General features: G+C 33.4%; 2 protein-coding genes across 2 annotated transcripts in view; one reads left to right on the forward strand and one right to left on the reverse strand.

The window, feature by feature from the left end:
* Window positions 1–8,090, forward strand: part of LOC149415276 (organic solute transporter alpha-like protein) — a 69,121-nt gene extending 61,031 nt beyond the window's left edge. Inside the window, exons 5-8 of the mRNA XM_089642449.1 lie at window positions 2,812–2,901; window positions 4,834–4,930; window positions 6,221–6,473; window positions 7,830–8,090. Coding sequence (XP_089498575.1) covers window positions 2,812–2,901; window positions 4,834–4,930; window positions 6,221–6,473; window positions 7,830–8,077 — 688 coding nt within the window. The 3' untranslated portion in view covers window positions 8,078–8,090. The remainder of the gene's footprint in view (window positions 1–2,811; window positions 2,902–4,833; window positions 4,931–6,220; window positions 6,474–7,829) is intronic.
* A 7,076-nt stretch (window positions 8,091–15,166) lies between these two features.
* Window positions 15,167–21,415, reverse strand: Prosalpha7 (proteasome alpha7 subunit). The gene is made up of 5 exons (XM_089642252.1): window positions 21,244–21,415; window positions 20,761–20,967; window positions 18,925–19,173; window positions 17,914–18,026; window positions 15,167–15,569 (listed from the first exon to the last, which is right to left on the reverse strand). Exons 1-5 carry the CDS (start codon window positions 21,262–21,264, stop codon window positions 15,392–15,394), a joined length of 768 nt encoding a protein of 255 aa, XP_089498378.1. The 5' UTR covers window positions 21,265–21,415; the 3' UTR covers window positions 15,167–15,391.
* Window positions 21,416–24,192: the final 2,777 nt, after the last annotated feature.

Here is a 24,192-nt window from a genome sequence, read left to right on the forward strand (position 1 = left end):
AGGCTGGCGCCATTCCTTGCAATGCATCAGGTAACACTATATCATCGGGTAATAGTAGCGCATCAGGTAACACTAAATCATAAAGTAACACTAACTCATATGTTAACTCCTCAGGCTAATGAATAATTAAGCAATATAACGCATTACCTAGTAATCTAGAACTTTCGGCAACGAACAAAAAAACATTGGCAAAAGCTCTTAAAAGCTATTTCCTCAGCAGTTTTATCAATGACTGACACATTCTTTCTTTGAACTCCAAAATAACTTCTGCGTTTATTAATTTTAATGTATCTATGTTGTCTTGTCTTTAATCTAATGTTGTCTTTCCCGAAATGAGTTTTGTAAACTCACTGATGGGAATAATACATTATAACTTCTTATTTTGTAATAAATAAATAAATAATTTGTTCGGTTTTGGGAACAAACAGCTGTTAACAGTAGAGTCAATTTGTTAGCTTTTCGGAATTATTTCGCTCATATGGTATCATAGAAATCGTTGCATGTCACTTACTGTGATAGGTAGTTAAAAATATGTAGGTAAACATACTAAACGGTGTCAGAAAGAGAAAACACCAAGCTTAATATTAAAATTATAGAAATTAACCACAGAATAATTCATATATACACTACTACGAAAACAAAGGTCCGACCGTTAATTGAGTAAAATTTATTAAACTTTGTAATTTTTTTATATGAAACAACAAAAAAGTGATGTGGCAATATGTCTATAATACTAAATATTGTAATTCAGTATTTAGACGAAAAAAGGAAGGCAAGCCATTTAAAACATTTTTTATGTATGATTACAAAATTTTAAAATTACAAAAATTATATGTTACTAGCTGACGTATACCCGGCATTGCTCGGGGTTATGAATGGTTTGGAGTAATTTTTTGAGGTTATGAATTCTAGTGTATACGAAGGCTTTGTGCATTTTTAAGGTGGAAAAAATATAATTGTAGTGTTGTAAGCACAGTCATATGAATATTAATAGACGAGAACCTAAAGGCGAGGGGTTAAACCAACTGTTGGAGAACGGAGAGGGGAAAGCTGACTGTGATTCGTCAATAAATCAATCTGACAGTATATAGGCATCTCGCATTATAATATCACCATTTATTTCTTAAAAGTAAAATCTGCTTTTGAATGAATAGACATTTTTACATGGGAGCGCAAATTGCTCGCCACGTTATGAACAAATTTGCAAAGTAAATTTCTTCTATTTTCAGAGTCGAATATTTTGTTTCCTTATTTAGTTACGACACTTTTACTATGTTCATAATTTACTTACCCCAGTAAACAGCGACGAGCACATTTGACAATCGCCACATTCGAACAATGATCTAGGGTTGTCACAACCGCTCTGTTCCTATTAATAATAAAACAATGTAATTATCTCTTTTAATTAAAATTAATTTACGCGAATTATTTCAAACATTATTTAATCACAATAATACGTAGCAGTTACATTATTATTTGCTCCTTGTTTTTGTAGTATAACGCTATTAAAGTGGAGTAAATTTAAAAATGATTGGTTTATTATCCTTTATTAATACGACGGAGTTCCAGCAAGAAATAACAGATGAAAAAATAGACGTTCCAAATTATACTATTATGTATTTTATCAAAGCGCAAAAAGCGAAGGCACATCCCTGATTCTTGTGCAAACGGCTTTGTGTTTCGCGTCCATCGCGTGATTGTATATGTTTCTAAAACTGATCCATATTATACGATGTGAATAAGCTTAAAATAATGCTTACCTATGGAATGTAATACGACAATTGGGTTTATTCTCTTTTTCACTTCTATTTTTACAAGTTTTCATAGCGCAAGCCACCATTTGTCGTGTTATTTCGTGAAATGAACCGATGATGCCTCGACCATAGCTCGACGCTAGTTCGCACAAGAATGATGACGTCACATATTCTAGATTCACGGAAGGCCATACGCGAGCCCGGCCGGCTCCAATGGAACCGGTATGGGGAGTGGGGAATAATACGCTTTAATCACTTAGGGCAGGTCTACTAATATTCATATGTCTATGGTTGTAAGTATTTTTTCACTAAATCGTGCCATGTTTCCTCGGGCGTCCTAGACCTCTTCAACCATTCACTTCGAAGTCAAACATTCTTCTAATACCTATTTCTTCATTAATCACTTACATGTCTTTCTCGGGCATCCTCGATTTATTCTACCATAGTGGATTCCTTTACTTACCTTTGTGTATAATTATGCTGTAAAATAATTGGGAAAAAATAAATAACGAGTAATAAATTATTATAAGCAATATTTATTCGCCTGTAAAATCAATATAAATTGAAAATATCTCCCGAGTAAAAGTAAATGCCGCCGACGGGAATTGAACCTGCGCCTTCTGTAGTCCGGCAAAACGCTCTGGACACGCCAAATAATTCAATATGTACTACTACTTCAATCAACAATTATTGCTTATTATATATGTTTTACCTGTAAACAACCTACTTTATTTTAACTTTGTTTAGGCGACTAATTATTGCTTATAATAATTTATAATCGTTTGTGCTATGCATATAAAACTTGTCTTATAAACATTAGTTTATCAGTAAAAAAATATATTAATAATAATGAGAATGGGTGGTTCTCATGACGCGTGGAATCATCTGACGGCTGTTGTGTTTCATTCCTCATATAACATGGGTATTAAAAAACATCTTCCTGCTGAAATAATGTGTCATAAAAATTTCGCAAATAAACATTTAATTAATCTTTAATACAGACGAATTGAAAAAAAAAAATGATAAAAAAACAATGTGTTTTGTTATCCTTTTTCAGGAAAGTAAAGCCTGATTCTTTGGATCCTCGAGTTCCTCCATGCTGCTGTTGGCCTTGCTGCTGTATACTGCCACTAATGTCCGTCAATAAGTAAGAAAACTTGCTAATATTGCAAATAAAATGTGTGCGATAATTTCACATAAAAACTTAATATTTTCTTTTTTGTGTATTACAGACTGTGTGTCCATTTACAATACACATGTAACATTAACTACATATAGATGATACGAAACAATGAAAGAAAAAAGTAATAAAAATAACAAGTTATAAATAGTGATTTTTGGCATTGACATGCCTTTTGAATTCTTCAAGACTAATATCATTTATTTTTTTCGGAACAACAACAAAGATACAGGACTTACTGAGGTCTGCAAATGGAAACAGATGGAGTGTATAAACTCAGCTGTTCCGGATGTGACAAGGTCTATGTAGGCCAGACAGAGCGGACTATCTCCAAAAGGATTTCAGAACACTTCAGAGCATGTAAACTCGGCCACCCTGACAAATCGGCAATTGCCGAGCATTTGATTGACACCGGGCATTACTTTGGATTTGTTCCTGAAATCCTGGGGAGACCCAAAACTTATAGAGCACGGCTGATTACGGAGGCCATTGAAATTCATAAAAATCCCGTAAACATTAATAGAGACGATGGAGCTAAGCTTAATAGTTCTTGGTATCCGGTAATTGACGGCTACACCAGAGCTAACCGAAGAAAACCACTTTAATTAAAAAATGATACGTTAATGTTAGCTCAGAGGGTTGGAGCTGGCAACACGGTATCACAACCTCATACATAAGCTCACATTTTAACACAACCTCAAATAACACATCTGCCCTGATGATACACACTGCAATGCTGTCCGAAACGTTGGCTAAAGAAGGAGTTAGCGCAACACGGCATAATACCCCAAAAACAAATAACAAAAAAAAAATCTTCAAGACTACTATTAAAAATATCGATAGTCTTGGAGGCGTTGTTTAACAGCGCCATACCTCGTGTCATGCTATGCCGAGCCAGTATGTCCGTTCTGCCACGTGGGATACTTAGCAAATCATGGTGCCCTCCCTGGCTGTAGTTGTTCGGTACGAACAACTTATAGCATTCCAGAAGGTATGGGCTATCTTTTAAATTATTAAGAATTTTGTACGCCGTTACTGCAAGGGCCGCACTCCTCTTCGAGTGGAGACTTTTGTAGCGCGTTTCGGCAAGCAAATCTTCGTGATGCATGAATCGCGGGTACTCTCCGTGCATTCTCAAATACATGTATCTCAAAAACTTTTTTTGAATCTGTTCTAATTTTTCAATGTATTTTTGTTGGTATGGGGCCCATACAGCAGAGGCTTATTCAATTTTAGACCTTATAATGCAGTTGTAACTACAAAGTCATCATTGCCTCGGGATTTGAAAATTTAAATCAATACATCTATTTAAATTTTACTTTTGTTTTTGGTAATGAATGAATGCAAATTTTGGAAGAGGAAATTAACCCAATTCCCTTCATCTGAGCTGGAACTCGGCCGATAGACTTGTTGTCGATGACAACGCAATCTATCAACTTTTGGTACCAATCACGCACACATTCGTGGACATTTACGCATTTCTCTGAAATTGGATGACAGCAGTTAATATACGCACTAAATATCGGTCTTATCCAATCGGATTTGGCGAGGTTGGTAGAGATGTCGACTCAGTTTCTGGGTAGGAATGTTCAATCGTCAGTCAAACCAATTTATTATTATTTTTACGTCTTAACCCGTGGAACGCCGATGGGTCTCTGGAGAACATTCGATCCTTCTAATATGATTCTTATTAGAATAATTTGCGATGCGATTTTGACCTTAATGCTTCGAATAATGTATGAAAACAAAATCAGCATCGTTTGGGCTAATAAAACTTTTGATTTCAATGATGTTTTTCTGTTTTATGCTCCGGCCTTCAACAGGTTAAAAAACATTTTTAAAAAGACAATATTTATAGTAAAAAAAACTTCCTCAACAATTTTTTTTTTTAATTTTCAGACGGAATGTTAGTATTCTGAGGGTCCTTGTTCTACAGCTTCCTGTGGTTCAAGGATTGGTTTACATGATCCTTCTTGTGATGTGGGCAGAAAAACAGGTATGCTTTAATTACTATCTACCTTGTTAATAATTTTTGTTGACGCAAAAACCCGCTACGGCATCTACTTAGTAAGAAAGGCAACCCATCTGCTAAGTATTGTATGACTACTTCTTTACAAACCAGATTAACAATATTTTAGCAGTCACGTTTTAAAACGCCCTGAGGATAATGTGTACATTTGTAGATTAGACTTGTTTTGAAAGCATGTTAGCTAAAACCATTTTAATTTTCATACCTCACCCGATGAACCCGGGCACCCCTGCTAAGTCACCAAACGTAGCGAACCACTTAGGGTGACCTATGGCAGAGGTTTTGAATATCCAATAAATGGTTCCCGTAGCGGCGGTACCCAAGCCCTCCCCCCAAATTGTGAATGTAATGCTAAATGAAAAGTAAATGTCAATGAAAGGTGTAATATAAATTAATCTTAATTTACAAAGTAAAACTTTCTCTATTACATCTTTTCTGCTAAATCTGAACCTATCATTGAAAAAAACTTAATTTTTAATTTATTGAATTAAATGGAATGAATTGAATTAAAGCACGAATCGATTTAATTAAATGAATCTAACATTTTGAATTAAGGGAATTAATGAAATGATTCCAATGAATTCAAAGATTTGAATTGATTTAATTAAACGAATTAATCGAATTAAGTGATTTTAATGTGAATTAAATAAATGAAATTATATAGGTGGTTTTAATGAATTGAACAAAATTAATGTAATAAAATAATTCATTTAGACGAAATGAATTGATCGAATTAAGCAAATAATGAATACTTGAATCAAATGAAATATAAGTGATTTACATGAAGTGAATCAATTGAATTAATCGAATGAGTTAAGTGATTTGAATGAATTAAATTTAATTAATGAAAAACATAACCGTCACGGGTCGCCTGGTAGATGTGTAAAATTTAAGTAAACACATCTTCATATTTTTCATATAAAAACATATTTTTTTATTATCAAAATATACACAAAGTAGATAACGAATTAAAAAATTTATCATCGTTTAGTATGGATCAATTGCCAATTTTAGTGAGAATATAAGCAAATATACTGCATAGAGTTTTGGCGACCGGGCGGAAAGAGCCGATGAGTCACGAGGCTAACCGAATGAAGAAGCTACGCAAAAGACAGTATTCCCTCCTTGCCAGGCCAACATATGTTTCATGTCAATCATTTTTCAAATTAACTGAATGACTAGAAAAAAATATTATGTGATTAGAATGAATCAATTAATGGCATGAAATATTTAAATAATTTAACTGTTTCCTTCCAGAGTTTATACCGAGTCAACTACATGTACCTGCAGCTACTCATCGTGGCGTCCATATTAGTGGGCATCTGGGCGATGATCATGACGCTCAAGATGCTGAGGGATACCCTCGAAGGCTACTCCTTGCCTGCCAAGTTCTTCGCGCTCCAGCTGGTGCTGCTGCTATCCAAGGTCGAGGGTCTTCTGGCCAGGGTACTGGTGTGGACCAACGTCTTGCCTTGCAAACCTCCCATCACCCCTTCTGTCTACGCAAGCCGTGAGAAATAATAATTGATTTGTTTTGATAACTTTAGATTGCCTTATTCAATTTGCTATAGGTGCATTCTCGTCCTGATCTGATCAAATTGTCTTGTTCAATTTGTTATAGGTGTATTCTTATCATGATTTGATCAGTGATCAAATTCATCTTGGACAGCCGTAATAATTGTGTACATATTTTTTATAATATTAATTCTTTTTCCCATTCTTTTATAAAAACTAGTCAGTTTTATGAGTGTTAGGTTAGGTTAGTCACCAGCATTATTTGTACTTACAGATCCTTGATATTTACCCCATAAGTTTGGATAATTTTTCATTGCCTCATTACTCATTGATAAAATTGTGTAATCTCTGCTTTTCTTGGAAAATAATCGTTTTAAATTATTAAAAAATATGAATCATCCCAGAAACCCAGCAATTATTTTATCAAGTATTTGGTGGTTTTCTGTTTTATAAAATTATTTCAAACTAACTAGAATTCCCATTCGTTGCCCGGGCTTTACGGACTTTTACTTCAGAGTTTTCCTAAATCTCATGTGGACAGTGACCTTTCTCTTGTTTTGAAAAATGTGCAATATTTCATCAATCTTGGAATAAAACTGAGGCTTGTTAAAACAAAGACGGCAATCTCCACCATTGGTCTAAAATGAGTGAGATATGACGATGGATAGAGAATCAAAAATACCATTGACAGTTGCAAAGGTTTAGGAGCAAAAATTACAGAATCCCATACGTCCGATAACTCTATACATATGAATATTGTATACCAATCTTTTTGCAAGGGTCCCAACTATAAATATATGTATTATGTTTAAACAATGTGATACAAGTCTACCATTTTCTTATCTTTTTGTCTCCTGTGTGGAAAAATATTTAATTAAAAAGAAACTATACTAAAACTGTATAATGTATAATAAATCCTTCCACTTATGGCACTGGATATGCGGAAATCATTATTGTTTTTAAAATGATTTAAGCGAAAGTGAAAACCAAAGTTTTTACACATAAAACATCACTAAATGACTTAAAAATGATATAACTTCAATTTATGGAGTTGTATTTCAAAGTAGGCTTTAATTTCAGACAGTAATTTTATAGTTGGGGTGTGGTGATTACCATGTAAAAAAAATCATTCAAATATTACTATGTTTCATTTTGAAAAGCAAAATAAAGTTTTAAATCAAAATTTATTTTCTTGAACTGGACAGTATTTTCGTCTGCTTGAAGTATGTTAACAAGTCGCACAGGTTGTTACTTTGATTTCATTAATACAGTTACTACTGGTCTTTAAATAATTTATCCGAAAACTATATCTTTGTGAATGAGGAGTCAAACCTTTTTACATTAATTCCAGTGCTGTACAACACCGCAAAGCTGTTGGAGATGATAATACTAGCTTACTGGGCGAGACACCTCTACAAGAAGTCCCTACCCGAGATGGAGTCACACCCCATGAGCATTCAGCAGGTTTGTTCCCTTCCCACCATTTGCAGTAATGTTGAGAAACAGCAAGATAATGAACCCTCTGTGACCGCAGTGCCAAGGTTAAACAACAACACTAATCATTTCGATAATCAAAACTATATTAACGAAAGATTGTAAAGTGCAACAGGTGGTTTAGTTCCAATATCCAACTTGTTAACTTTGCTGGTAAAATTATTTGGTCTCTTTTCATTTGGCTTGGCTGAGTGTCAAAAAAAAAAAAAATTGTTCCACGAAGACCTAAGTTCAAAGTAGGCAATGATATTGTATGCTAAAACCAAGTTCTTCCAGTGTGAGAGGCACTCAATATCATCATGGTAAGATAGTGAAAATGTTAATTAAAATGACTTATGCTATGATTACTGACTAGATCTGAAAAACCAGGTACTTGCCAACTCTCATATTTAAAACTTAATGTCCTATAGTTCTCCTTCCTTGCCTTGTGTTGAGGAGACCAAAAAACCCTAGCATTTTTTCAAAATGGATAAAGGAACAAATTTTCTAATATTATGTACAGGTAAATCATTATAGAGAGACCCTTTCTTGTATTTAGTGGTTTTACTCATCGATATATAATAACATTAGATTAGCCCTCTAATAGATAATTTCAATCTAAAAATGACACCGCCTATGAGTAATTTAGTTTAAATTTTTTTAAAACAGAGCACAAAGATGTCACTCTAATCCCATGATTTAATTTGTTTATTTATCGACCAAAAGACAGCCCGAAGATTCAGAGATGAACTTAACAACCTTGATGTAAACCTACTGTACAAGCATCTAAAAATACAATTTTGTGGCAAAGTGTTTCTTGCTGCAAAAGGCAATGCATCTTCCGATCTTTCGACTGCGAGATAATGCTCTTTATTTTTGATAAATGTTTTCTTAAACCAATATTTTTGGTTCACACGCCTTGTCTAGTTAGTATTTGGTCGATGGGTGTACGGGTGAATCAAATTTTTTTTTAATAATAATATTTTGTTTCTGTAGAAGCTGAGCAAAAAAAACAAAAAAAATCCTTAAAAAGAACATTGTCGAAATGAATCGCGAGTATAGATTTAAACAGAATTGATAAATGTAACTACGCACCCAGTACTTGCACTTGCGGGGTGAGAGGGGACTGCAGACGGGTGTTCCAAAGTAGTTTTAAAATCTTTTTTGAAACTTTCGATACCATTGGTGTCAGGGCCGCCCTGAGCCAAAGGGCATCTGGCTCCAGTAAAAACCTCAAGGGTGCTGTATTAGGTGTTATCAGCGCTTTGTCTCCGTGTTTCCTTGGCAAGTCGGTGCCCGTTAACGGTCAGCTCCAATTACGCCTGCCGAAAGCCGGCCCTGATTGGTGTGCACAAATACATTCAAATGTGTCCTCTTTACAATGATTTGCCTGTATACATTTTGAAATGCTGGAAATTTCAAAAAAAAATTACCATAATAAGTTAAAATGTTACAAACAATACTCACGACCCTAAAACAAGGTATTTTTTTCTTATCATAGATTTAAAGATGTGAAGATTATTGGTATTTTATTGACCAAAATCTGTAATTGATGATTATTTTAAGTAGTATTTTTTCAAAGTGTTTTAAACCTTCTAGGCACAAATACAAAATAAAGGTTCACAAAAGACTTAAACTAGGTTATTACAAAATGTTAATTTAATTGATATTTTTAGGTAAATGTATCCATTGTATGTGATTTGTCCACATTATTATGAAATTTATAAAAAAAATAAAACACAATAACTTTGGTTTACACGACTCTTTATGAATATTTATTTACAGGCTTTTGCTTGGAACAGTTAATAATTATCATTAAACCATCAAAAAGTTTGAGTGGTGTAAAACAAAGTTAAGTACCGTGTTTCAATTTATTATAAGTGATTTTTAATCATAAATAAGAATTATGTATTGCACTTTGTCACGTGTTTTGTCAATGTAAAAAAGTCAACATTAGTACCTATGTATGAATGTTGAATTTATGACTGATTGATAATATTGTACCTATGTAGCATTCCATCCTTATTGCCTACTTAAAGGACTAAAGAAGAAAGAAGGTATGTACTATACATAAAAAAGTAAGAATTTATTTTTATTTCGAAGGAATATAATTACGTTTAAGTATACGTATAAGTCTCCCACCCCAGGTAAAATTTTATAAATATCTCAAAGCATTATTTAATATTGAAAATTAGATTTAAAATAATAGACACAATTCTACAAAATCAATTTTTTTACTTTGGAACTATTATGGACAGAAATGAAATGCGTTCAAAACTTCTAAAACCTATCTCAACACACTGCACACTGCAGTGAACCTCCCGGTAGTTATAATTTCACTGAACTGCAAATGTAGTCAGACGTACAATAGGGGTTAATGATTAGGACGTATTCATTTGTGTCACCAGTCAAAAAGTGTCACCTTACTTTGTAGCTTAGACATCTACTATGGATTCAGAGGTTGTGGGTTCGACTCCTGTTGAAATTCATAAGTACAGGGGTGAACTGACAATTAAATATTGCCTGATTATTTTTTTTAAATACCATTCTCTCTCAGTAATTCGCTGTTCGATTATCCGGCAACTACTATAATCTGCTGTTATTTTCAGTTTCAGTTAACTCAATTCGCTGGTATTCATATATATATAATTCAGTAGTCCGCCGAGTGCCTAGAGCGTCAAGCTATCTACACCGACAAGTTGGATTCTCTTACTCTTAAACTCAGCTACTATACCGCCGTCTACCTTGCTTGAGCTGATCATTTTACCATCAGGTTTCATTATTGTTGTTTGATATTACGGTTAGTCAGAGGTGTATTCTAGCAACTCTTGCTAATGTTTCTGTTTGTTTCGTTCTGCCACGTATTTTATTTGATTATCTTTACAAAACGGAGTTTTCTAGCAACAACATACTTAACTTTAAACTGAAAAATGGATATATTACGAAAAATGAATAGCGCTGTTTTTTACGAAATACCTGATACCTAATTTTTTAGCATATTTTGTATGTATGCACTATAATTCACCATTTTCACTAATTGGACGCTTGCCTGGTTTTTGGGAAGGCGGATTAGTGAGAGAGAACTGTATCTAAATTGTTAATCTGGGTAAATTATATGAATCCAATGAAAATGTCTTCAAATAAGTCAAAATCATTTTAAAAAATGGTAAGCTTTGGGGATCGCTGGCTACGCTTAACATTTTAGATAAAACCTTTTGATTCACCTTAATTACTATAAAAAACAACTATTTGAATTCGGAATGATCCGATGCGTTCAGAGAGTTCCACAAAGTACTGCCTACCATAAATTAACCTCTATAGATCGATAACTTCGGGCTTTTTGTATGAAACAAATTGGTCCTAAAAACCATAGATATGCCAATATATAGACAGTAAAATTCTCATTCGGAGCCTACTTACTATACTATATACCAATGAAAAACTCTGAAAGTTTATTTCATAGACTTTCAGAGTTTTTCATTAGTGGATATAGTTAGGCGATCATATGACGTCACAATATTTCGATTCCAATTTTCGATCGGAGTTATACCCCCTGCTGCCTACCTAATATGCATAGATTAAATGGTAATAATGTCTTTTCTAGCCCCCTTTACTATCAGATATCCCAATATAACAAAATGTCATAGACAGAAATTATTGTAAATGGCTGTCATCCGATACAATGAAAGCAAATTTTCATTTTATGTAATTGTAATTTTAAATGCAGTATTTTCCGTAACCCCAAATGCAAATTTTGTTTATTTAGCACGTAGGAGGCCCTAAGGAAAATAATTACCCTAAGGGCCTCTTGTCATATTTGGGGGTGCTGTGTGAAGGGTCTTTTTAAGGAATGGAAGAAGAGGATGTTCTGAGAAGTAAAAAGGTAAAAAGTTGTTAGCAATTAAGGTGAATCAAAAGGTTTTATATAAAAAATATTTGTATTAAGCGTGGCAAGCGATCCCGAAAGATTACCCAAAAAAATATCCATTATTTATTATCACTAACTGAAATGTATATATGTTGTGTTCATTCATCTTGCTTTTAAATTTATATGCCCTTAATAAATGTTTAAAAAATACTGTTTGTTTTGTATGAAACCTGCACAATAATTTAAAAGATTTATCGTCATTTTTCATGTTTAGGTTCCCCTTATCGACGAAACTAAGGTTGAATCAATTATTCAGACTAAGATGGAGTTTGAGGTCAAAGTTCCAGCAACGGACATTGAATCATTTAGCGCTGAAAAAAATCTGAAATCCAGCTAAATTCCGAAGTAGTAAAAGGTCCCAGAGAGTCATCAATGCAATGAAAAAAAAAAAATTGATAATTTTTTTCATTTACGAGGTTTGTCGTTGTCATTGATGATCATTATGTGTATTCATTTATTTGTATGTGGGTAAAATAATGTGTGGAATATGTCGAAATCAAGACACCGAGTAATTTCGCTAGAGACTTGTAGCTGCAGGTATGATTTACCAAAGATACTCTACTAGTTCAGTTTTTGATGCCCAATTTAGTGTACTTAAATATTTCCCACTAGTTACAAGTCACCATGTACATACCATATTTATGAAACAACCAAAAACGGTAAATATGTAATAACTAGACATCGGATTATATACACTTTCAAAATGGCGAAATATGCATGCGAATATGCACTATTCAATACAAATATGTTTCTGAAAAACATACCTTTCATCTCTTTTTTATAATATTTTTTTTTGTTTCCTAAGAAGATAAAAGAATATCGACCATTTTGAAGAATTTTATGGCTAAAATATGCTAAATTATTGATGAAAAAAGGTTCAAATATTTTTAATCATTTTTTCATGAATCCTAAAAATATGCAACAAATGGTCAAAAAAATAGGTGCATTCAATGGCTCTCTAATACTATAAGCAGTTTATATGTCTCCATATTAAAATTCGGAGATATAATCTTTTGATTTTAGCGGGCAATTTACAAACTAAACGTTTAAAAATTTGCGATAACTCAAGGCTCAAATTGATTATATAGCGAAATGATCTTGTGGCTAACGACAAAAAAGCATCAAGTACGCATAATGCGCAAACACATATAATCCAATGTCTAGTAATAACAATAATACAAAAATATGTATAAGAGAGAATTTCGGATTTCGTTGCTTCAAATAATGGTTTCCCAATGCAAAAGCTTATCACTCCTTTCTGCAGATAGACAATCTACTTCTTCATTGGGTATTACTTTATTATAGTCAAGTAAATTAGTATGAAAAAACCTCTGTTCCACTGTGAAGTCATCATCCATCGACCGGTAATATGTACCGTGTGTAACCACATATTATTTATTTATCAAACCTAACTAACTTAAATCTGTCGTGCATAACAAACACTAAACTATAATAAATTATATCCTATCATGACAGGGAGTAAAGAAAAGACGAACCGAACCTCTCCTAAAGACAAAACAAACAAGGTGTATCAGCACGTACCCAACACACTTTAACCAGCAATTACCGAGCATATTTGAAGTAAAAAGGGTAGATGTCATTTTGCTGTTCGATGACATTTTTCCCGTGTCTTTCGAGCAGCATCGTACAGACGAGACGTATGATCCGTTGCTACGTGTGATCAATGGCAATAGATATTTTATTATTTTTAATTGAAAAAAAATCATTTGAGTAAAATGAAAATCACACTTATTAATCCAAATATATTCAGGAATCGCTGGGTAAAGCCTGTCGGGTATGTGCTGATACGACCTGTATACATAATTACTCATAACATCATAATTCAAACAGTTAACAACTCGACCAACCGACGAATGGCCTACAATTCAAAAAAAAGTTATTCAGGTAAGTGTAACACAACCATATTTCTAGATTATTTTAACCTGCCATATAACTTAATTAATTTCTCATTGAAATTCAAGTAGCTTTCTTCGTCTACTCCAAACTAATTTCTATGAATTTAGAAGATGTATGTTTGATGGATGCTTATTGGAACTTCTCTGGGTAAAATATATTCTTGTACTTATATGTATGTAGTTCGTTAAAATGGTGGTTCTGAATGTTGAAAACTATTGTCAAATAAACATAAGTTTATTTAGTCCGCAAGGTCAGTTTCGTTAAGCTTTGTCAGTTTTATATTTTTGGCATCCAAAACTTAAGCCCGTAGTGCCGAAGAGATGACAATAAAATAAAATAATTGAGGGGTAAAAGGTAAATGTAAAAGAAAAACTGCCATTATCCACCAAAGCAAAATTTTCAGCATTAAAAAAAAACGTTTGCATATTTCCACTAAACTGTTTGGTGATGTTCAAAATTTAATTTTTAGCTTTATTTCTGCTCTAAAAGCAAATGTATTTTGAATAATGAAGGTTTTGCAGTTCTGAGCTTAGTGGAATTTTTGAACCTGTTTTTGTTTAGAGTGGTGGTTTTGCAAACAAGTATGGCGGCCATATTGGATTTGCCAGGTACATATTTAATTGTTTTCTGGCTCGTGATTGGTGTATTTCGAGAGTGGTGCTTTTGAATATCACCAAAAGTGGAAGAGAGTCGGTTTTGCATTTGACCACCATTTTAAAAGTTGTTTTTGAATGGCTTAGGGGCATTTTTCTTGATTTTGAAGATTGTAAGGTGTAGAGAGTGAGATAAAGATTACTAATCAATCATCATTAGGTGAAAATACTGCTTTTATACCCCTCAATTGCAAGTAATTAAAGATTTATGATTTTCATATTTCAGAAAGACACTGGTGTAGAAATAGGTAAACTATATTTTGGTGTTGGGAGTAATTAAAAATAACAAATTAATACTTTCTTTCCAACATATTACATATTTTCACCCTTCTAACTACATATGTAGTTACCTTCCATTCTATTCATCTCACCTTCTGTACATAAACTAATCTAACCATCCTTCTTACAATACATCCTACCGTACTATCGATAGTTTGCATTAGATAACTGAAGAAACCCATTATTTATTTGAATGTTTAACTTATTTTTTATAATATTAAAAATATTATTTTATGTATTTAAACATTAAAAACCACCACTGTAAATAATAAAATATTATTATTTGTGAATAAAACAATTATGTATGTACATATGTATTAACAAATAATTTAGAATATTTGCACACACCAGTAATTCTTACATAAGTAGTTCTAACTAATACTTGTAGACCAGGAGTAGAAAACACAATATTGTAATTCAATTAAAAGAGAGGTGAAATAATTAATGTATAAAAGTTTATTATTTATTCAATAAAATATGCCAAAAAAAGTTCAATAATGTATTCATATTATAATTATTTGTTACCAAAAATAACATACCTAATAGATTGTTTTAACCAGTACAATAGAAGGTATTATTTATGTTACAAACATAAGACAATTTTTTGAACACACTGTTGTACCACAGAAAATAGATGAGAAGATAATTATTACTGGGATGGATTTACATATCTTCGTTGTCGGAGTCAGAGTCCTCTTGTAGGGCCTGTTTCGCGGTCCTCTCGGCTTCTTGGAGGATATTGACGGGAACTCTCTGGTGGACTCCTCCGGTGATTTCTCCTACCCACGAGAGCTCCAGCTCAAAGTTCTTGTCCTTGAGTTCATCGTGGACGAGGTAGATACTGTAAACAAGATTAATTAATTAAAGATAATCATTTCGGTGGTGTCTTTAACCCTTCTGGCTTTTAAATATTTTTACCTCCCGTTTTAAGTCACGACGACGGTGACATTTCTCGTTGAATTACGAAATGCTTCCGAGGCATTTTAAAGGTGGAATATCTCTAAATAGTATAAAACAAAGTCTCTATCCGTGTCTGTCTGTCTGTCTGTGCACTTACTTCTTCTAAACTATTCAACGGAGTTTGATAGGGTTTTCACTATCGTATGGAGAATTTTATGTAATACAATACATATAATACATGGATATTATATTTAATAAAAGCAGAGAACAGTCCAGCAACGCCGGGTAAACGTCGGCTAGTATTTCATATTTTTGAAGTTGTCATAAAAACCAATAACATTTTAGAAACTAGGTAAATTATCTTTTAGATGTTTTTTTTTTAAATAAACATTGATATTTAAAAATAATAATTGAACAAACATGAAAATGTTAACAATAAAACACAGCGAATGTAATAATTTTGAGAGAATTCAATATTTAGGTAACACATTAATTTTGCAGAGGGAATTAGTGAGAAAGCTGTCACAAATATTTTATTATAACTGAAAAGAAAAATTATTTCTCTTTCCAACGAAGAAACAAATTACATATGTCCGCATTATAGAAAAAAATATAAAAATACTTTTATTATATGTGGACACTCCGGTCAGATCTATCCTTCAGAGGCTCTAATGGAATAAGATGTTTGTGGCTAGTAATGTCCTTCCGAGGCCTTAAGGGTTAAGCAACATTGTTTAAATGACCTCTAGAACTGTGATTTGCTCTGATTTTTCAAAATTGGAACTGATTGTCAGAACGATTCAGACAAGCGATAGGTACCAAAATTATTTAATTAGTTAATAATTCTTTATTTGGGTCGTGGAGTTGCAAAACCCGCTCTGAAATTTTCAGAAATTTGGAGATTAGGAAAAACTGTTAGGAACACCTTGAACTTAAAAAGAATATACCATTTATGCGAAATTACAAAATAATTATACATTATTTTGATATTTAGCGAAAAATATGTATGCTCAACTTACTTCAAGTACTTTTTGTGAATGTGTCAAAAAAAACAGAAATTTCCGGAGAAGGTTTTACATTTCCACGATTCATTTCAAATGTGTAATTTTTTTGTTTAAATTTTTGACAGAAGTCAGAGGTCATTTTTCAAGTTCACAAAAGGTGTTTATTTGAATTTAAATTTCTGATCCTCTTTTGAAAGGCAAATGATCCTGAGGCAAATATATTTTTTAATAAATACTTTCAGCTTAACAAATTCTACAATTATAATATCTCATTGTCTGTACCAGTATCATAGTAAAATTGGTATAACGCACTGCAGAAATCTATTGTTTTTAATTATAAAGAGACGAACATTGGGTTACGAATAACCTAACAATACATAATATTTGAATTGCACTCATAATAAGTGAAAAATGTTGCTTGGGCAATGATGGAGGTCTTAAGTTAGCAGAGGATTGAATCGGAGAGACCTGAATGGAAACCTGATGCATTTGTCCACTCGGCTAAACTGGTCGATATACACACTGTCCAGAAACTCCTAGTATAAGCGGGAAACTGGTGAATCTACTTCTCATTTTGAGTCGATTTTTTTATATAACTTTTTTCGATTATAGATTTTGTTTTAGAGTAAATCGAATCCAAAGTTTAAGTTTTTTAAGTCAAATTTAAAAAAAATTAGTAGCTAGGGGATTAATATCAGCTGTTTAATGTCTTTTAAAATACGTGGAAGTGAAAACCGGGCTCCAAAAGTTTTTTAAACCACTAGATGTCGAGTTAAAATGATTTTGTTTGGATTCTCTTTGTGATGTATATTTATCAGTTTACCATTTGTACTATGAGTTTCCAGACACTGTGGCTGCTGGGAGTGGGGAGGGGAAAGGAAGGTTGGGATGTAAATGAACGAGCAATTGTGTAATATCTTTGAAATTAGTATATATATGAACTCACCCACAGATGGCACTAGATTAGTACATTATTTAGCCATAGATAACAACATCTGTTGAGAATAATAATGCAATAAATAATGTGGCAACTTCAAGATCGAGGTCCAGATTATTCCAACCTCTTGCTAATTAAGATGTCAGAGACCATTGTAAATCCATCACAATGAAGTCCAAAATGTTTTGTTGAAGGCGTTGTTTTCATTAAGAGTTTGAGACAATCCCAGAGATATAACGAATTTCATTAATCTAGAGGACTATCTTTTCAGTGGTACAATACAAGGCATTTATGTGTGTCCTTTTGTGGAGGCAGCTATAATAGTTAATAGGGGATTAACTTACATTCTTGCAGCTTCCTTGACAAGTTCTGAGATGGGCATATCGGCTAGTTTGAGCTTTTCAATCTCGGTCTTGGCGGCCTGCTTTGCTTTACCCACTGCACATCCGAAGTACGACTGGAAAAATCAAAATAAACATTATAAAAAGATAGAAAATAATTCTACAGGTCAGGGTACTTAATTTGTTAATTGTTATAAAATATATCGAAGAGAATTATAAAGCAAAATAGTTCTGTACTGTTACTAACGTTGGCACACTGACAACAACTTTATATATTACCAGTGCAGAATCGTGAAAATCATAGGAGAGTCATAGAGGCACTATTGAGTACTATTATCTCCTTGAAAATTGTTCCATTTTTATCACGTAAGTAGCAGTGCACGAGGACCAGATTCGGTAGTTTCGGGTCAGTTGGTCAGGTAGTTCGGTGTTAGAGCTTTGGAGGTCAATTTGGACTAATAGGAGGTAAAAAATTAGTACATATCAATTGTTTCGCTTCTTGTCTCATCTATCTGGTACAGTCTGAATTCTCGACAAATCAGCTGCAACTTTTAAAATAGCGATCAAAATAATTTTAGCACCTACTTTACCGAATTCTTCAATTTTGGTAGTGAAACTTAAAAACAAAGCAAAAATTCTAGAGTTCCTTCAACTGGAGTTACAGACACAAATACTATATACTTGCGGCACGTTCCAGAGTGGAAGAAACTCTTAAGTATCGCCCTGGTGTAAGACCACCATTAAGAATGTAAATGTTGAAATGTTACTGGTTGAAATAACAAGAGTAGACTAAGGACGGGTTGTTTCGGAGAATCTGAACAATTCATCAAATTTCAACGTTCATTTTCAAGTTCTGTGAAAGATTTTTTCAAGTTCTGTTTTTATTTCAGTTTTGTCAAGCAACTAGCCTACAATGATATAAAAACAGAACTTGAATAAGTCTTTCACAGAACCCGAAAATGAATGTTGAAATTTGATGAATTGTTCAAATTCTCCGAAACAACCCGTCCTTACATAGGAGACTCCACTGGGATCAATCATGTACATGGTGGGTCCGTCAAACTTGTTCCAGGAGCACATGACGGCAGAGCAGCCGTAGGGGCGCACGGCGCTGTAGAGTGTGTAGGCGTGCATGTACATGGCCACGCGCTCGTTCAGGAACTTGAGCGGCACGGGCACGCCGTACTGCGCCTGGTAGTTGCCCGCCTCGGAGCGCGCCGTCTCCACGATCTGTCGGGCGTCTGAGATGAGACCAGATACTGCCTATAACAGATGAACCAATGAAAATTAATTAACAATGCAATAACTGGTTCTTTAAAACAATGATCTATAATTAATTGAGTAGTGAAGAGTTGTGCAAAACTATATGAAATACATTGAATATAATAAGATTATTAATTTGATGCTAACTATCTAAATAACTTAATATTATTAAAAAATTATTTATTCGTATATTCACGCCTTGAAGGCATTTACGTGTATACATTGTTATAGGCAAGTTGTTCAGGAGTACAATAATAAGTTTAATATGGTACATAACATAATAAACTGAGTATGAACGATATAAGCAGGTACAATACATGTACATAATCATAGAGAGTTCTCTTGTACAAAGGAGTTCAATAATTGTATATATAATAACAAGAGTACAAAATAAGTACTTAACCCTTCAGGCTAATTTGTTAGTTATTGGGAACAACTTCTATGGTCTGACAGAAATCGTTGTGTCTCCCTTACTGTTGTGGTGAGAAATATGATCTAAATGGTGTTAGAAAGAGCAAACACTATGCTTTACATTCAAATGTAGATGTTAACCACAGAAGAATTAAAATGTGCACCTTTTTGAAACCAAAGATACCGACTGCACTTTGAAAAAAATTATTTTATATCAAACGACAAAAAAGTGAGATGATGTTATGGTTAGTGATACATTTGTCTAATAAAATAAGTGTGTTTTACACATTTTTTTCATTGAGTAATTTTAGTCACAAAAAACTTAAAATGATACATTTTTTTTATTTTATATGCTTGCATTCAAAATTTTAACATTCCAAAAAATATAACTTGATTTCCAAAAATAAAACATGAGAGTGTATCTCATCACCTTACAAAAACAGTTTTAAGTTTTTGGATACATTCAGAAATATCCATTTATTTGGATTTTATTGCAAAGAGGAAATACTTCGACTGTCTTGACAGAATATGACTGAGGCCTGAGGATTTAAGTTACTATGAAAGTAGTTACAGAGCAATGTGTAGTAACTTTGTTGTTATTTATAATAATAAACATGTTCAGTTTATTATAATTAAAAAAGCTTTATTACGCCCGATTGGTTGTTTTACAGAAAATATAAAAATTAATATAAAGTTAAAAAGTGCTAAATACGACAAAAATATATAGATAGTATTATTTCTTTCAATGTATGAATGTATTAAATTTTGGTACGTATAGTGTGCGGTTCGATTCTTTCAACATTCTCGAAGCAGATGACGCAGAGATGACTGTGTTGTCATTTTCAGGAATACACATTTACGATTAGCTGGTGCCATTACGTTAATTGTTTTAAGCCCTTACATGGCATATTTTTTATAGTTTTACATTATTTACAGAGCCTTTAAGTATCTCCACATACTATACAAATGTATGACTGTGTTGTTGTCATTTTCAGGAATACACATTTACGGTTAGCTGGTGCCGTTACGTTAAGTGTTTTAAGCTCTTACATGGCGTATTTTTTTATAGTTTCACATTATTTACAGAGCCTTTAAGTATCTCCACATAATATACAAATGTCAAAGCAGTGCAAATATTAACTAAAAAAGAGACACTATTAAAACTGTATTAATTACCATTCCTATGTGCTGATCAACGTCGAATATTCTCTTATTAGCTTTGGGCTCATATAGCTTGGAAGTGATAAGTTTTTCTACGGCAAATACAACTCCATCTTTCCCCCTAAGTCCGATGACAGTTCCAGAATTTTCTACGGCTTTTCCAGCATATTCCACTTGAAATACGCGGCCATCAGGAGAGAACTGGGAGGCTGAGAGATCATACTGAAAACATAGAATTAACGAATCGTTCACATTATTGTTTTACCAAACATAACCAAAAAATAATGACTAGCAAATAATTTGATTGGTAAATATACCTACAACTATCAGAAAAAGGTCAGAGATGCAGTAATTTTGACAACTAAGATTTAATAAAAGGTATTACATATTAAGATTCATTGTTAGGCATAAAATATTACCCGAAGGGTTGGTTATAACCTGAAAATCAACCAAAGAGATTAATTCGTAACGAAAAGCAAATAATCATGTTGTACTTACGCCGGTACCGATTGAACTCATTTTGATTTGCAATTATTTAAACAACTTGAACTATTTACTTTAGATATTTTGATGCTATTAGCAAATGAAACAGCTAAATTATTTTTCTGCTTTCGGTTTGTTTCTGACAAATGACAATGCCGAAATTTCAGCGAGCGGTGCGACGTCTGGTGGTAGAAAAAATTGAAAGCAGACTTATTCTTATTCTTTACCGACGGATACATAGTTTGTGATTTTCATATTAGTTTGAAAAGATGCTAACAGATGGCACAACATAAATTCGATATTAGTAAGAATATTTTTTTTATAAAGCAGCTAAAACATGGTAAAAAACCAGGCGGTGTATTGTGTAAGTGGTGTTAGATATCAAAAATAATGTTTTGAACAAATATTGCTGATGTGTCAATATCAATAAAAAATAGATATTATCAGCACCTTGGCTCCATGACGCCTAGGCAAGTCGACGCCATCGGCGCCCAGAGTGAACTACTCCAATAGCGCCTGTACAGGGCCGGCCATGGGGCCGGCCTGCTATTAAATGATAGCTAAAACATAACCCCAAAAATAATTGACATTCAAAATATAATGCATTGCAAAAACACGGTCCTGTTGAATTGATGAACAAGGCAATTAGTCATGATGCGTTCTATGATAATTGGAAAGTGCAACCGAAAAATGCAACTCATACAAAACGCAACATAAATACGAATGCCTGTTTATTTTCTAGAGTCCCACGTCATTTGATCTAATACAGTGTAAAGTGTCAGCTACACTACTCGCTTCGACGCTTCGACGAAGTCTTCGACGAAGTTAGCCGAAGTTCGAAGTGCGTGCCCACACACTCGTGCAACTTCGCGAGTAACGCTTCGAGTCCTTTGACTCGGGCGCATTTACCGACAACAATCGGAAGTCGGGCGAAGCGAAGCGAAGTTGCCCGAAGCGAAGTGAAGTTTGTGCCCACACTATCGTATTCGGTCAACTTCGATCAACTTCGCGAGTAGTGTAGCTGGGCTTTAACCATAAATAAACCAATCATGTGCCCCTATCGTCAGTCGTCACCCACTTTGCCATTGAGCACATTATGCAGTATTACAATATTATATTTCAAGTAAAATAAAAGTGGGTGTGTCAAGCCTACGCAAGACAGAAGTGAAACTTCTAGTTTCAGCTGATGCTTGGCGTGGCGCAGTTCGCTGGTGTCTGAGAGAGAGGAAAGAAGAGAAGAGAGAGAACGTTCGTGAGCGGCTCCCCCACCTCAACAAGGTTTCACTTCAAAAATGCCACAGCCGAGAATCGAACCTCGCTTAACTGATTGAAAGCCAACCACGCTGAGCACCAACTGTAAGCAAAGCCGCATAAATTGATTATATTATGTAGGTTCTGAAAATATGAGAGCTTGTTATGTTTTATAATGTTACCTACATCACACCCAAAATATAATATATTTTTAAAAATAATGTACAATGTACAGAAATAGAATCCCACACAAGATCGCGTAGTGCGCTCTAGCGAACGGATATTTTATCAGAGGGAGATAGTTTTAATTTTTTTTTCTGTAAATTATTACATATTATCAAAATAAATAAATTAATTAAATAAATGTAATACAATTATCATAATATACGGATTAGATAATAATTTTAATCCAACACAATAACGCAAAGCGCGCTCTAGCGGAGTAATGTTTTATCACAGTGAGATAAGTGTTTTTATTATTTTGCAATATTATTTTCTTTTAAAAAATGTTCTGACCTACTAAAAAATAAGATATTGAATGAAAAAGGCGTTAAAAACAAAAAAATAATGTGCGATGGCCGAGAATCGAACTCGGATCAACTGCTTGGAAGGCAACTATGCTGACCATTACACCACCAACGCCAGTTGTCGGGATGAGCTAAGAAGCATTTATATGTTACTTCAAAACTTTGACTAGATCAAATGAACTTTAATCGGTGGTGGGGGTACCCGCATTTTCGTTTCGGTCATGAGTCGGTTTTACTCCGGTCCTCGAAATTGCATGACGCGCGTAAAGAAGTTTCACTTCAAAAACAGATTGGCCGATAAGATAACTGTAGGTATTGCGATTAGTTTATACAACTACACTATTTTTCTTTGTGAGTTCCAGGTAATTCAATGATTCTTCATATTGTTATACATTTATATCATTAATGATATCGAAATGTTTGTTTATATCTTTATAATACGTTTTTCGGTAAATATTTACCTAATCGCCGCACTTTAAGCACAGATTATGGAAATTACTCTTGCTTTCAACAATTACTACAAGAAACACCTATTTACGTCGGGAGAGTTAGTAAAATATGCATTGAAAATTGTAACTTCATTTTTATTATGAATGTTCAAAATTTCTCTAATAAAACGAGTCCTTTGCCGCCATTTTGAATTTTTTTCAGTATGGATTTGACGTTGGCAAAAGTTAAATTTCAATCTAAATACCCATAAATGACTTAATTAACCCAAACTAAGAACCTAATAGTAGTAATAATTGTTGAAACAAAATTAGGTAATTTCTAAGATTGAAATTGCGGCGGTTAGATAAATAACTGCACATTTTTCTTTGATAATAATTATGTAGCGCTGTAATACTTAGTTGATTGAATGAACTGTCCAGTAATGTTTTATACGTAATAAATTGCTGCATTAATTATTATTTAAATGCAACATCGTAGTTCCAGTTCGGCCCTGATCATTTTTATTATCGAAAATGACGCCTTGTTCATATTTTAGCTATTGTAGCAATGGTAGATACAATAAGTTTTTATTATTGTTCTCTAGAAAAATACGTCACCCAATGACAGGTGTAGTTACCTAAAGAGTAAAAATAATCCGAGGATGTAATTAGATTCTCCATTTTTAAGCGCCTTGAATGGCTGGAAAAATAATGAAAACAGCATATAATACGAGATTCATTTTACATACTAAATCAGG

This window comes from Hesperophylax consimilis, chromosome 18, assembly GCF_061612785.1.
Source record: "Hesperophylax consimilis isolate HC1 chromosome 18, BYU_Hcon_1.0, whole genome shotgun sequence".
Taxonomy (NCBI): Eukaryota; Metazoa; Arthropoda; class Insecta; order Trichoptera; family Limnephilidae; genus Hesperophylax; species Hesperophylax consimilis.